The sequence below is a fragment of the Mesoplodon densirostris genome, chromosome 3, assembly GCF_025265405.1.
Source record: "Mesoplodon densirostris isolate mMesDen1 chromosome 3, mMesDen1 primary haplotype, whole genome shotgun sequence".
In the NCBI taxonomy this organism is placed as follows: Eukaryota; Metazoa; Chordata; class Mammalia; order Artiodactyla; family Ziphiidae; genus Mesoplodon; species Mesoplodon densirostris.
The window spans coordinates 136,329,910-136,345,681 of NC_082663.1; the positions used below are offsets into that span (position 1 = coordinate 136,329,910).

A 15,772-nucleotide genomic window follows, 5' to 3' on the forward strand; every position below is an offset into this window, starting at 1 on the left:
GTGAGGAGAAAGGACTAGAAAAAAAGGATTTGGGATGTTATTGAGGCACTAAAAGTGAGACTGAGGCATAATCTGCAGAGAATTTAATCCCAAGCCACCCGATTTTACTTAGGAAATGACATGGTGATGTGGGTCTCCTCACCCTAGCTTCAGAGTCCTTACCCAATAGAGATGTTGGGTCACTAGGGAGCAATTTGGGACCATTTCACACATTCCTGTGGCCAAGCAAGAAATGAAATTAATCCTCAGGTTAGAGGGACTGATTTGAGTTCCCAGCTACCTAGAGGCGTAAGAGTTCGTATTCCCCTAACAGGCTGCCTTTAGCTGGGGGGAAGAAACCTATGAGACTTTTTATTGTTGTTATTGTTGTTTGTGTTTGAATTATGGTTCCTAATCATTTGGAGCTTTGCAGAATTCTTGGAGAATCTAATAAAAGTTCTATACTTTTTCCCCAGGAAAATGTGTGTGCACATATACACACACAACTATATATATATATATATATAGAGAGAGAGAGAGAGAGATAGATAGATTATATATATATATATATATATATATATATATATATATATATATATAAAATTTCAGGGGGGTTCTTGTCCCCCCACCAAGTTCATCCACAGACAACTCCATTTAGGAGTCCATGTACACATTTTAATAATATCCCTGGAAACTGGGTGTGATCCCACCTCTCTCTCTGCACTGCTGTGTGATCTTGGGCAAATCACTCCACATCTCTGAACTCTGTTCCAGGCAGCCAAAGAGAGGAGGTAAAGAATTGCCATTCCAGGTAATGCTAATTTTAGGGAATAATAATTGTAGCAAGATCCACTTGAACAATTTAAAGCAGCCCTCAACCATGGAAGCCTGGCCACCCAAAAATTACATGAAGACATGAGGAAGGAATTGGGAATATTTAGCCAAGGTAAGAAAAAGCCCACAGAAGCATGTAGGTTCTCTGAAATGGGTTGAAAGCATTTTTATGCAAATGAAGAAGTAGTTTTATTCTCTAAGTGCTTCCAGAGGGTAGATGGGGCGGGGGCAGCCTAGCATGGGATCAAAATGGCATCAGAGTTGAGCAGAGAAGGGTTAAATCCAGGTCCATCATCTACCAGACAAGATATGTAACATTCATGGACTCTAAAATGGAGGTGATAATGGTATCTATCTCATAGGATTTTGTGAAAAATCAAATGAGGTAATGCATGTAAAATGCAGAGCATTGAAACAAAGACAGACCTCAGTAGGTGTTAGCTTCTCTAATAAACTCCCTGACCCTCCATTTCTTTATCTGTAAAATGGGGATAATACCTATACCTGGCTAGAAGGTCATTGTTAGATTTAAATAAAACAATACAAGTTAAAACCCTTATACAGCACCTAACACCTAGTTAAATCCTCAGTATGTATTATAAGTATTTCATTACAAAAACCGATGGAAAAAAAGGATGGTAAATGACAAGAGCATGATATTTTATTTCAGACTGGAAGGTAAGGCAAGATAAAACAATACCTAAGAGTATGGAATCAGAGCTAGACTTCCCGGATCTGGCACCCAACAGCTGTGTGGGCTTGAAAAAGCTATGACAAATAGAGATTGGAGCATCTGGTAAGAGGGATTGAATTAAGTGGCCCAGGAGAACAGTTGACCCCATGCTGGCACATGATATGTGCTTAATAAACCCTGGCTTCTTCCACAACAAATAGATGTTACACAGAGACTGACAGACCTTCCTATAACCAGTTCCTCTTCAGCAGTGCTGCCTATGGGTATGGGCACAAGTGTTCTCTCTCCCAGGATTTATCAAGCAGGAGTGAAATGAAATTATCAGGATATTATAAAAGACGGTAAAACATCAGATGACCTTCTGTTCCCTTGCAATTCAGTGTAAAATAGTGCAAGATTTAAGTGGAAAAAATGAAACATTTTGAAAACTCGTTGACCATCCTTTGTCACTTTTCTAGTTGCTACCTTCTCTTCTGCCAGAAAACAGGCCCTCACCCTACCGCATCCCATGGACAAAGAAGGTTTGGATCATTGGCACCTTGTTATCAACATCCAGTCCAGGTTTCCCGTCCTCCCACTGGGTGAGTTAGTGCATGCCAAAGCTTTTCAACATGAGATCACCCTTGCATTTCATCTTGATTTAGAGTCTTCCTTCAAAACCTATCTCCCTTCCACTCACTCTTGTCTGGACCCTCTAATTCCATCTTCCGAGCCTTTGTCATTGCCTCCTTCACAGAGTTAAAGGATGGCTGTTTTCTGGCTAATAAACATAGAGAAAGACACTCCAACTCTCTGTTAATCAGAACAACAGAAGAATGAGATGACATTTTCTTCTCGGGAGATCGAAAACAATTAAACAAATGGTTATATCGAGTGTGGGGAGGATATGGGAAAGCAGATACTCTGTGGGTGGGAAGAGAAATTAGCACAGCCTTTCCAGAGGACAATTTTGTAATAGCTATAAAATTTAGAAGCACACGTTTCAGACTTCCCTGGTGGCGCAGTGGTTAAGAATCCGCCTGCCAATGCAGGGGATATAGGTTCGAGCCCTGGTCTGGGAAGATCCCACATGCCGCGGAGCAAATAAGCCCATGTGCCACAACTACTGAGCCTGCACTCTAGAGCCCACGAGCCACAGCTACTGAGCTCATGTGCCACAACTACTGAAGCCTGCGTGCCTAGAGCCCGTGCTCTGCAACCAGAGAAGCCACCTCAGTGAGAAGCCTGCGCACCGCTACAAAGAGTAGCCCCTGCTCACTGCAGCTAGAGAAAGCTCGCATGCAGCAATGAAGACCCAACATAGCCAAAAATAAAATAAAAATAAATTTATAAAAAAATAAAAGCACACATTTCTGTGAACCTAGCATTTCTCCTTCTTGGTCACCACCCTAGCTAAAGAAACACTTGCATGAACACTAAGGAGACACCTATAAGGATCCTCACTGCAGAATATTTATGATGTGAAGTTTTGGAACAACCTTAGTGCCCCTCAATGGGGAATGGATACTATAAGTACCCATAGTAGAAAATACTATACAGCAATTTAACACAGTGATGGAGATCAACATGGACCAAAAAAGAAAGTGGTCCACTGTATAATGTTAGGTGAATAAAAATGCAGAAGGCTGCACACAATATGATAGCATTTAAAAAAAAATCCACACACAAAACACAACTGTATATTTCTATATCTATACCCACTCATAAGGGAATAGAAAAAGACCTGAAGAATGATCATCTTCAACTAATATCAGTGATTAACTCAGGGGAGGAACTGGGATTAAAGACAGGGAGTCAAAGAGAATGTTATTTCTACTTTAAAAAAATGTATCCCTAGGGACTTCCCTGGTGGCACAGTGGTTAAGACTCCACGGTCCCAATGCAGAGAGCCTGGGTTCCATCTCTGGTCAGGGAACTAGATCCTACATGCACGCCGCAACTAAGGAGCCGGTGAGCTGTAACTAAAGAGTATACCCGCTGCACCTAAGACCCAGAGCAACCAAATAAATAAATAAAAATAAATAAATAGCTTTTAAAAAATTTATCCCTAACAAAAATACACTGGTGTACTATTTGCATAATTTAAAATAAATTAGTAACGTTTTGAAAGATGAATGGTTGCTTTTCCTACTAGCATTCCTAGCTTCAGATCCCAACAGAGGGTTTTCAGAAATGAGGCAGAGAAGGGATGGAGCCAGCACTGAGGCTTTTAGCAGGTTTCACTTTCATCCCAGCTGGCGGGAGGATGTAGGATGTGATCACAGTGCAATCAAAAGAGCAGAATTCCAAGACAAGCAGGCAGATGACAGATTGTTCCCAAGTCCAAAGGCAAACCGCTCACAGGAGCACAACCCACCTACCTCTTGGCTGAGAAATCACCGAGTCACTCGCTTCCTGCGTCAATGCCTGGGATGTTGACTGGAGAACCCAACTTTCAGACCCTGGAAATATACAAAGGAAAGGAGAAAACAAACTTAGGTAGATGCCTGTCTTCCTATTTTGTGGGGAGGTGGGGGGGTGGGGGGGCACTCTTCCCCTAAACTGACTTTTGTCATAAAAAAAAAGGGCTGGGCCTCCCTGGTGGCGCAGTGGTTGAGAGTCCGCCTGCCGATGCAGGGGACAGGGGTTCATGCCCCGGTCCGGGAAGATCCCACATGCTGCGGAGCGGCTGGGCCCGTGAGCCATGGTTGCTGAGCCTGCATGTCCAGAGCCTGTGCTCCGCAACGGGAGAGGCCCGCGTACCGCAAAAAAAAAAAGGGCTAATGTTTACTGAGCATTTAGTATATGCCAGATGCTGTTCTAAGTCATCTACCTGCATTCTCTCACTTAATCCTCAGAAAGAGACACAGGGTAAGTGCTTCATTATTCCCATTTGACCAGTTAGGAAGCCAAGGCCCAGAGAGATTAAGGAACTTTCCCAAAGTCACACAGCAGAGAAGAGGCATGATTTGTACCCAGGCAGTGTAACACCAGAACGCACACACACATGAACCACTCTATTTTACTGCCCCCCCTATACTCCACTATCACAAGCATTGATTTATCTACCTCATAGATGTCTGTTTTCCTCTGCTTGATTATAAGCTCCACTAAGGTAACAGCTACCTTTTGCACGCTTACTAACGTGCCACGCACTCATCCAAATTTTATATGCATGAAGTTACACAATGGAGGGCAGAGACTCCCAGGGGAAAGTAGTACAACTGATAACCAAGCCCAGGCAGGCCCCTCTAGCACCTGCAAGGCTGTGAATTATTTTCAGGGTGTTCTCTGCCCCTGGGCACTAGTAAATACCTAAAGAAGTCTGGCTGGATGGATGAAAGGACAAATGAATGAAAGAACTCTCCCTCCACTATAAAGAGCCAAGGAGTCAAGTGAGTACACCCTCCAGGGTTTCAACACAGAAGACCGGTATGCTTAGGATTGGGGGATGAGATAGCCGAGCGCCACCCAGCCTAGAGTGGAAAGGCAGATATTCTAGAGATGTGCTACCCTGGAGAATTGCACAAACAAATCAAGGTCAATGGGTCTCTCTCACTCTCTCAAATCCACAGGGAGGAATGAGCCACAAATGCGGTATTGATACCAATTTGTTCCAGGTGGACTTCATGGCACACAGGACCCAACAGTCATCTCTAGTCATCTGACTTGGTGACACTCTATTCAGTGTTTCCCTCAGTCTAAGTGGTGAGGAAAGAAAAAGAGAGAACCCCGGCCACATACCTTTGGATGTGAGCAAGGCAGTGTCTGCAGAAGTCACCTCAGTGCTTCTCTGAGAGGTCCTAGGGAGAAGGACAGTTTCTGATTCTGGAAGAGAAAAAAAGTTTGATAAAAGGCAGCTAAAAATAGGTGTTTGTGCTGAGTGGTGGGATTTGGGGCTATTTTTATAGTTGTCTTTGTACTTTTCTATGTTTATTTCAGTTTTTCTTCCAAGGATTGTAAGTAATTTTTAGAATCTAGGGGAAAAGCTGCAAATGTAGTATTCTAAGATGATTATTTTAAAGATCAAAGGAATAAAAAAATACATATGAAAATTGGCTTAGGGTTCATGAACCTTGGGCGACTACACAGAGTATAATGGAATTAGCCAATTCAATAATGTAAAGTTGTTTAAATTAATCCAGGCCTTATTGAGGCAGCTGAAATGCCTAAGCTTTCAAGCTATCTCATGATTCTTTTCTAATATTCTTACCTCAGAATCAGAGGTTGAAACGTGGTGGGAGCTTTGATAAGCTCCTATAATTAATGGAGCTAGTAATTCAATGAGAGTTCCAAGATGTAGGATCAAGAAGGATTCAGGATGAAGGAAGGAAGGAAAGGAGGGAGGGAGCTAGAGAGAAAGAGAAAGAGAGAGAGAGAAAGAGAGGAAGGAAGGAAGGAAGGGAGGGGAGGGGAGAGAGGAAAGGAGGGAGGGAGGGAGGGAGGGGAGGGGAGAGAGGAAAGGAGGGAGGGAGGGAGGGAGGGAGAGAGAGGAGAGAGAGAAAGAAAGAGAGGAAGGAAGGGAGGGAGGGAGGGAGGGAGGGGAGGGGAGAGAGGAAAGGAGGGAGGGAGGGAGAGAGAGAGGAGAGAGAGAGAAAGAAAGAGAGGAAGGAAGGAAGGAAGGCAGGAAGGAAGGAAGGAAGGAAGGAAGGGAGGGAGGGGAGGGGAAAGAGGAAAGGAGGGAGGGAGGGAGAGAGAGAAAGAAAGAAAGAAAGAAAGAGAGAGAGAAAGAAAGAAAAGGTAGAACCAGTTCACCAAGGGATATTTTAAGGCATCTGGAGGCCTTTCCTCAACCAATCTCTAATGCCTGAGTAGGGACTTAAGCCCCGGCAGGATGGAACTGGTGTCTGACCCAGGTTGACATTTCCTGGTTCTTTACTAAGTGTCCCCGAGACTCCTGGGAGGTCAGCTGGAGAACCAAAAATGCTGACTTTTCAAAAGCACAAAGGAAAAAAAAAAGCGACAAAAAAGGAAATCATAAAACAATGAAAAGGAACAATTTAATGAAACTATACACATACATACAGTTATGGGATGAATTGTGTGGTCCCCTTCCACCCCCACCCCAGCCCTACCTGAAAATTCATACATTGAAGCCCTAACCCCAAGTAGCTTGGAATGTGACTGTATTTGGAGATAGTGCCTTTAAAGAGGTAATTCAAGTAAAAATGATGTGATATGGATGGTCCCTGATCGAATATCACTGGTGTTCTTACAAAAAGAGGACATTAGAACACAAACACGCAAAGGAGGAAGACCACGTGAGGACACAGGGAGAGGACGGCCATCTAGAAGTCAAGGAGAAAGGCCTCGGAAGAAACCAACCCTGCTGACACCTTGCTCTCAGACTTCTAGCCTCCGGAATTGTGAGAAAGTCAACTTTTGTTGTTTAAGCCACCCAGTCTGTGGAGTTTGTCATGACAGCCCTGGCAAACTCATCCACAGACACACACACACATAGACCTAAGAGCAAGTTGCTGGGCTGCCCCATTCAGCAGGAGAACCCTCTTCCAAGGGATCCAAGGTGCATCTGACCAGAAGAAGGGAAAGCATGGCCCGTTGAACCAGGCACCTGCAATGAGGGTGGGCCCTTCTGTGGAAGGCTCTAGGGTCAGAAGTATCGTGTCTTCCTCACGAAGGGAGTCCTGTGTTGTCAGAGGGCATGTGGCTGCCATGGTGGTGAGTGCAGCAGTGGTTCTCATCTGAAGCGGTGGTGTGGCTGGCAGGTCAGGTGTAGGCATGACTGTGGTTGTTGGAAGCACAGCTGTGGTCGTCGTCACAGTGGTGGTGGTTGGGCGACGGGTGGTGGTTGAGCGCGTGGTCGTGGGACCTGTACCCAATAGAAGATACGTCTGGTGCCAAGTGGAGACGGAGGAAGAGGGAAACACTACAGATGTAGCCGGCATCCGTCCAGTTCTCTGCCTTTCTGCCGCCTCGCCCGGCCCACGAGCCTGGACCACTAAAATGCCCATGAAAACTGGGTTTCTTAACTCTAGTCCTGGCCTTTCCAACCTGTTCTTCACACACTGGCCAGAGTAATCTTTGAAAATGACACATCTAATTTTGTCAGTCCCCTACCTAAACTTTTTTCCTGGGTTCTCCTTGCCCTTAAGATGAAGACCCAACCCTCCACCTCACCCTCAGGGCCCCACCTGATCTGCTCTTTCTTTCCCATCTCGGGCCTCCACTCTATTCTCCTCACTTTTCCCCAGCCCACTGGCCTTTCTTCAGTTTTTCCACAGTATTAGTGACCTTCCATCTGAGGGACTTTGTACCTACTGCTTCCTAGACTCTCTCTTCCTTAGATGGACTCCTCCTTAACCCTCATGTCTCAGCTAAAAGGACGCTTCTGCAAGGTCATCCGCATTCGACAATAACAATGTTTTTTTCACACTCATACTTGACCTTCATAGCGTTTGTTGCATTTCCTAACTACACATTTATTTGTTGATTATTATGGAATGTCTGTTTCTCCTAGTACACTATAAGCTCCACGAGGGAATGGCTGGTATTTATTTTGTTCTCTGCTACAAATCTAATACCTACGACAGTGTCTGGTACATAGTAGGTGTTCCAAAAACATGGCATGAATGAGGAAATGAATGGTCCTATCAAAAGTGAGCCCAAACATAACATTTCAGTCAAGCAAGATGAATAAGCTCTAGAAATTTGCTGCACACATTGTAACCATAGTTAACAATAGTATATTGTACGCTTGAAAATTCATGAAGAGGGTAGAACTCATGTTAGGTGTTCTTTCTACAATAAAAATTAAAATCTAAAAAGAGCGAGTCCAAAGAGTGTAACATAGGGTGAAAATGTGGTCTCTTTCAGATATTAAAGATTGGTTCATGCCCAAACCACTCACCCCCTAAACATCTGAATCTGAGTTCATTAGCAACAGTTATTCTACAGATACCACCCTCTCTTAAATATGCCAAATTTCCACTAACTCTAATGGACCAGAAACTCTAATGGACCATCATTAATTTCAAGTGAACTTAGAAATGTCCTCATAGAGTGCTGATGTCAACCAATATTTTATAGAATAAGAGCTGGTTATATCAGGCTTGAAAAGCAAAGACTTGGATTGACATCATTTAACTTCAACAAATCCTAATGATACCTCTATCTCACAAAGTTGCTTTGAGAGAAAAATATACTAAATATATATATTTAGTATATAAAAAATATACTTTCATATATGCTTGTGCAAGTTCTCTAATTAGAAGCATCCACATCAGTTGTTCTCAAATCTTAGAGCACATGAGAGTCATCGGAGAAGCTTATTACTTGCATGGTTAGCCAGAACCTGCCTTCCAAGATGCCAGTCCAGTTAGGAACAGAGCCCAAGAATCCTCAGTCCTTGGTGCAGGCTGAGCACAGGGCTGAATTTGAGAGGCTCCATTCCAGACCAGCAGGAACAGTGGTTATTGTTCACATAATTCAACCATAGGCTGCACTCCATGCAGCTCAAATCGTTATGAGTTCCACCATATTTCAAATTTCATCAAAAGCAACTGATAGTAACAGAAGGAAAGATCACCTGAAAACTGCTATGACTATCTCCAAATCTCCTGCCCTTTCCCCTCTGCTGGAAGTTGGGCTTATGGGCTGAAGCTGATCCATGAACAACACATTTTATCTCATTCATCCAATATTTTTTTATATTTTGAAATCTTTGCCAACATGCAAAAATCAATATACTTCACATAATAACGGGGAGATCTGAAAGCACTGGGCCCAACTTTCTGCAATTCCCTAGAGAAGAAGCAGCTGCCCTCTTCAAAGTGACCCTGAATTTCACTGGTTCCCTACCCCCCACCCTCTACCCCTCACTCATTTCTGTGGGATTTTTGGCTCCCACAGGCATCTGCTCCAGACTATGGCTCCTCTAGTCATCAACATGTCTCAGATTTAATCTGCCCACTCATTGCTTAAGCAGCTTCAGTCTCTCCACCACCACCCACTGACTCTATGACCCATGACTCGTGAACCTCTCCATCCACAGACACAGCGGCTGTGTGCTCACCTCTCCTCAGGTCCAGGCGGATGTTCATCTTCACATCGTTGAACCAGCCAGGCACCTCTATGCGGCAGCAGTACACACCACTGTCACCTTCGTTGGTGTTGGAGATGGTCAAGGAGACATCCCCTCTCCGGATATTCCCCAGAAGTTGGTATTTTGGCGACTTCCTCACGACCACCCTTGTCCCATCGGTGTAGAGAAGCTCGTCATTGCATTTGGAATTGGGACACTGGCCTTTGCCCCAGCACATGCCGTTGCTGTTAGGAGACCAGGATGAGTACGTACAGGGCAAAGTCACCGACTGACCCCAAAACGCTCTCACGACAATCTCTGATGCAGCTGGAGCTGTGAGGAAAGATGAGAAAACTAGGTTGTGAGGTACTGAAATCTCTCAAATATGCTCTACAGGGATTGTGCAGATAGATGCTTCCAGGAAGATGAAGAGGGTCGTAGTGTATATGTTTCTTTAGCCCAAATTCTGGCCTGCCCTTCGCCGCTGCTAATCTCCTAACTCCACACCCCTCCATCCCTCAAGTGGAAACAGCTGACCGCCTGAGTCTCTGAACACATCTCCACAGCAGATTTGCTGATTAAAAAAACTCTGACCTTGAGTACCATTCAGTGAAACCATAAATTCTCCATGGAAAATCCTGACCCTTTAATCCAATTCCACTAACTCATATAAACAGGTCCAAAACAGCACTGTACCCAGTGTATCTTAATAGGCAGTGATCACCTGCTACTGACTTGAATGTCTCAAATGAGTCTCTGTCTGTCTTCCACCTCAAAGTGTTGCTATGGCTGGGAGACAGGCTGTTGAACTATATCCCATTGTCCTCACCTCCTTTTAGTACTGGAGATAGAAATTAATTGCTCTGGACCATTTGTTTGTTGTTAGAGAACGTGAACTTAGGTGGAGTTTGTGGATTTTTTTTTTTTAATGTTAGAACTGGAAAGAAATCACAGGAATTCTTGGAATGGCAGCTGTGACATAAAGATGCTGGTGATTAGGTTGACCATGTTAGCTGTATGGAATAGAACACAGCACCATTTTTAAAATGAAGTATCTGTGTTTCCCAACTTCAGCTACTCATCAGCATGGCCTGGGGAGCTTGCTAAAAATACCTATTTTCTTGCCCAACCCTGAGTCAGAATCTTAGAGGCCAAGGCCCATGGAAGTGTACATAACCGAGGTCTCCAGGTCGTTCTGATGTCACTGACCACCCACTCTGTTTGAGGACCACTGGACAACCTCTTCTAAGATAACTTCCATCTCTGAGAATCCGTGAAAGTTTTTCACTGCTGCAAATGTTAAGCCCTTTGATTTAATTGAGCATCAGTGATTGTTCTCAATCAAACCATGCTATTGAGAGGAGAGCCAGGCAGGCTATAGCTCCAGAGTGTCAGGATGACATCCTGCTCCTTCTTGAGTACCTAGATCCATTTTTAAAAAAAAATTTTTTAACATCTTTATTGGAGTATAATTGCTTTACAATGGTGTGTTAGTGTCTGCTTTATAACAAGCGAATCAGGTATACATATACATATATCCCCATATCTCTTTGCTCATTGTTTTCTTCAAGGTACCCTCCTGTAAGACTCTCCATTCACTAACTCTGTTAACCCCGTTGGCTAAGTTGTGTAAGACATGGTCAGTAGCACCGTATTCCTCCCTGACCCTAGGCATCAGCAACTTCCAGCTATCCTTCTCTGGGAGAAGGTGAGCATGAGCCCTAGTAGTTGCCCAGGTAGTAAGGCAGATGATGGATGTACTTGCTGGGTTTTGCAAAGTTTGCTCTCATGATGAAAGGTCATTCCAAATTCAGACCCGCCTGGAGCCTTCCCTAAGCTCATCGTCTCTTTACTTTGCCACAATGGACATGTTGCACAGATTGTACATGCTGTGGAAGCCCATTTTGCCCCCCACGAAGCCAGGGAAAAAAATAATTGTCTTCAACCTCAGCTGTAATAGCAATGCAGAACACATGCACCAAAAACCAATGACTTCTAAAATATGAGCTTGTTCCTATGAATATTTGGTAAATTAATAAAAAATGTGGGACAGAATTATTTCTACTGGAGATCCAACAGTTTATTATCCCAAGTATCACAGTATAGAAAGAGGCATCCTACTACTCAATAAGGAAAGACTCAATAGAAAAACTGGCAAAGGCAACAAACACATGAAAGAATGCTCAACATTATTAATCATGAGAGAAATGCAAATCAAAACTACAATGCGGGGCTTCCCTGGTGGTGCAGTGGTTAAGAGTCCGCCTGCCGATGCAGGGGACACGGGTTCGTGCCCCGGTCCGGGAAGATCCCACATGCCGCGGAGCGGCTAGGCCCCGTGAGCCATGGCCGCTGAGCCTGTGCATCCGGAGCCTGTGCTTTGCAATGGGAGAGGCCACAACAGTGAGAGGCCCGCATACCAAAAAAAACCAAAAAACAAAAAACAACAAAAAACTACAATGCGATATCGTGTCACACCAGTCAGAATGGCCATCATTACAAACAATAAATGCTGGAGAAGGTGTGGAAAAAAGGGAACCCTCATACACTGTTGGTGGGATTGTAAATTGATACAGCCACTAGGGAGAATAGTATGGAGGTTCCTTAAAAAACTAAAAATAGAACTACCATACGACCCAGCAATCCCACTACTGGGCATATATCCTGAGAAAACCATAATTCAAAAAGAGTCATGTACCACAATGTTCATTGTAGCTCTATTTACAATAGCCAGGACATGGAAGCAACCTAAGTGTCCATCGACAGATGAATGGATAAAGAAGATGTGGCACATATATACAATGGAATATTACTCAGCCATAAAAAGAAATGAAATTAAGTTATTTGTAGTGAGATGGATGTACCTAGAGTCTGTCATACAGAGTGAAGTAAGTCAGAAAGAGAAAAACAAATACCGTGTGCTAACACATATATATATGGAATCTAAAAAAAAAAAAAAAAAAAAGAAATGGTCATGAAGAACCTAGGGGCAAGCCAGGAATAAAGATTCAGACCTACTAGAGAATGGACTTGAGGACATGGGGAGGGGGAAGGGTAAGCTGGGACAAAATGAGAGAGTGGCATGGACTTATATATACACTACCAAATGTAAAATGGATAGTGGGAAGCAGTCACATAGCACAGGGAGATCAGCTTGGTGCTTTGTGACCAGCTAGAAGGGTGGGAAGGAGGGAGACGCAAGAGGGAAGAGATATGGGGATATATGTAAATGTATAACTGATTCACTTTGCAATAAAGCAGAAACTAACACACCATTGTAAAACAAGTATACTCCAATAAAAACGTTAAAAAAGAAAAAAAAAAGAAAAACTGGCAAAGGACAAAACAGGCAATTCATAGACAAGGAAATATGAGTGATCAGTAAATTTCAACTATTAGACTGGCAAAAATTTAGAATGCTGATGATATGAAGTGTTGGCTAGACTGGGAGCTGGGAAGCGACTTAGCCTACTGGAGTAAACTGGAGTGAAATGGGGTGTGAATTGGTACAGCCACACTCTGGGGAAATTTGGCAGTTTCGGTTAATACCCAACATGCAAGTGACCTAGCTAAGCCCGGGCAATTTCATGGTTTGTTATTTACTCTAGAAAAGCACAGGTGCACAAGGAAGCCTATTTGCAAATATTTACTGCAGTGTCATATGTGTGTGAATGAAATGAACAGTGTGTATATGGGGAGGGGCTAACATGGCACAGTCCTTCTGTGGAACCACAATGTACAAGATTAACAGAATTAGACAGATTTATATCCATCGGCATGAAAACTCCAAACCTTACCAACCTATGAAAAGGAGAAATTTCAAAATGACACATAAAATACAAAACCATTTTAAAAAAGAAATAAACCAGTTTGCAGGTTTTTGTGGGCACAGACATATGAAAGTAAACGTAGAGAAAAGTGGCTGGTGGGACATACACCCAACTCATTGTGTCAGCAGCTCCATGATCAGAGGAAAGGGACTGGGGTTGAGGGCAGTAGTCAAAAGGGATTTAACTTTATAACATTTTAATTGTTCCACCTAGGGTGTCTCTGTATTACTCACTGGATTAAAAATTAATGTTAAAAAAAAGGAAGCAGGTGTGGCAGAAAAACACCCATCAGGCTTACATTGAGAACCTCATTCTGCCGGTTACTGCTTTTGTGTTCTTCGGAGGAAAGCCACACTAACCCTGACCCCGTTAGTCTCATAAGCCAAAGGGGGAAGATAATGCTCGCCTCAGAAATAGTTCTCAAGTTCACAAGAGATGGAGTATTAAATGCCACATGAAATTAATAAATTATGAGTACAAATAACCAAGCATTTCTGATCTTAGAGATAGGATAAGAAACTGTTTCTTTCCAGCTGCAAAATGATCTGAAACAAAGGAATCATTGGTATTAAATCAATTTCTCTTTTGGGGAATTACCCAGGATGGTGGGTACAACCTAGGTTCTGGTGCCAGCTTGGTTCCTTCTCTAGCTGGCAACCTTAAACAAGGCCTTTCCCCAGTCTGGGTCTCAATTTCATCACCTACACAGTGAAGGGTTTGATCTGGCATTTTTTAAGAGCACATTCAGTTCTGATCACCAATGAGTCTGAGCAGTCACTGCCTTCTAAAATGGTCATTTTAGAAAAGGCACAAATGAAAAACAAACAGATCATCCACCAGGTGCTGCCTTCTTCAAGTAGGGTTGGAGAAGCCCACTCAGTCAGTGTCCAGCCAGTAGCCGGAAAGGTGGCCAGAGCAACTTTCAGCATCACCAAACCCTCCACACCTCCAGGTCCCAGGACAAGGTAAAGACCAGGCAAAAACAATGATAAAGAAAGGGACAGGAACTGCTTTCATTCCACTAACTCCCACAGGGTATTTGGGGAGAGAGACAGTTAAATGAGCAACTACTACAGGGCGACAAGTTCTCTAGTGGCAGGACCCCAGGGAGGACAGGAACTCACAGCAGAAACACTTAAACCAGTTTGGAGGCTATGGGTACTCAGGAAAAGCTTGACTTACGTGGAGACCTGAGGATGTATGAAGTTCTAGAGGAAAGAAAGGCACAAAGAACAGTATGACAAAGGCTTGTTTTTCATGGAATGTAGGTGTTTTCTCATGCAGCACATTTGAAAGATTCATGTGCAGAAACTATGAACTGTTGAAACTGCAAGGGACATTAGATATTGTCTAGTTCTAGAATCATGGATTGTTAAAACTGGTCTTTTCCAGGTCCCTCATTTCTTCCATGGAAGGGCCATAATCACCAGTGTCAAAAGTTAATGACCAAGATGCAACTTCAGCTCAGTCCAGAGCATTCCACCTGTATAGCAGCAGGATGTGAAGGTCTATACTGGTCCACACCTAGTGTGTGTACATTTGCATCATCCGAAACCTGGAAACAATATGCAGAAAAGGTAAACCTCACCTGGACGCCCGACCCCCAGCAAAATAAAACAAACCAAGAAGCAAACAAAAACTCCTAAAAATAAAGAGAAAAATAAGGATTATAATAAGGGGTCTTAACAGAACAAATTCCCCTGGCTCTGACTGTGCTAGTAAAACCTGCAAAGGACATTTCTTATCCCCATGTTATCTGATGCCTTATCTCTGTGTCTCTTCTTAAATTACCATTCCTGGTATGAACATAAATACCCCCAACCTAAAACTCCCAAACCAGTCTCAAGATAAACCCTGTGTCACAAAGAAAGGGAGAGACCTTCCAAACAAGAGAAGCTGAGTGGATGCAGGAGTGAAATGGGTTTCACCTTTATAGATCAGCCATGGAAATCCGGGAGGTGCCAAGCCTCCAGGGACTCTTGGATGGAAGGTCTGAGAACACTTACTCAGATAAAGCCGCTGGAGCTCAATCACCAGCCAGAGAATCAGAGGCCCTTTGGACATTTTGGTTGTTGACAGGCCCCAGGAGTCTGTCTGTCTGTCCAAATTCCATTTCTTATACTCCAGTTAATGCTGACGGGGCGGGACCTTTAGGTTTCATTTCTCTTTTTGCCTCATAATCTTCCCTTTCCCCCTCCTGAATGGCCTTCCTCAATCTGGGATGTATGATAAAATGTGCTGAGCACTTTTCTCCTGGCCATTAGTGTGTGTGCAAACATGTGGAGTGATGGTGTGGGCATGCATGTACTCTGTTGTCCACTCATATAGGGGGATTTCCTACATGTACATGAGCATCTATGCTTGTGTGTATGTACACTCGGAAACTGTGCATCAGCCATGGTCCTCCTGGCTACC

At 43.6% G+C, this 15,772-nt stretch overlaps 1 protein-coding gene across 1 annotated transcript in view; it reads right to left on the reverse strand.

Moving 5' to 3' along the window:
* The window catches only part of TIMD4 (T cell immunoglobulin and mucin domain containing 4), a 35,026-nt gene extending 19,605 nt beyond the window's left edge, over window positions 1-15,421 (reverse strand). The window contains exons 1-5 of the mRNA XM_060092096.1: window positions 15,364-15,421; window positions 9,519-9,860; window positions 7,059-7,316; window positions 5,231-5,314; window positions 3,868-3,948 (exon numbers count right to left, since the gene is read on the reverse strand). Of these exons, the coding sequence (XP_059948079.1) occupies window positions 3,868-3,948; window positions 5,231-5,314; window positions 7,059-7,316; window positions 9,519-9,860; window positions 15,364-15,421 (823 nt within the window). The remainder of the gene's footprint in view (window positions 1-3,867; window positions 3,949-5,230; window positions 5,315-7,058; window positions 7,317-9,518; window positions 9,861-15,363) is intronic.
* Between the last annotated feature and the right edge of the window lie 351 nt (window positions 15,422-15,772).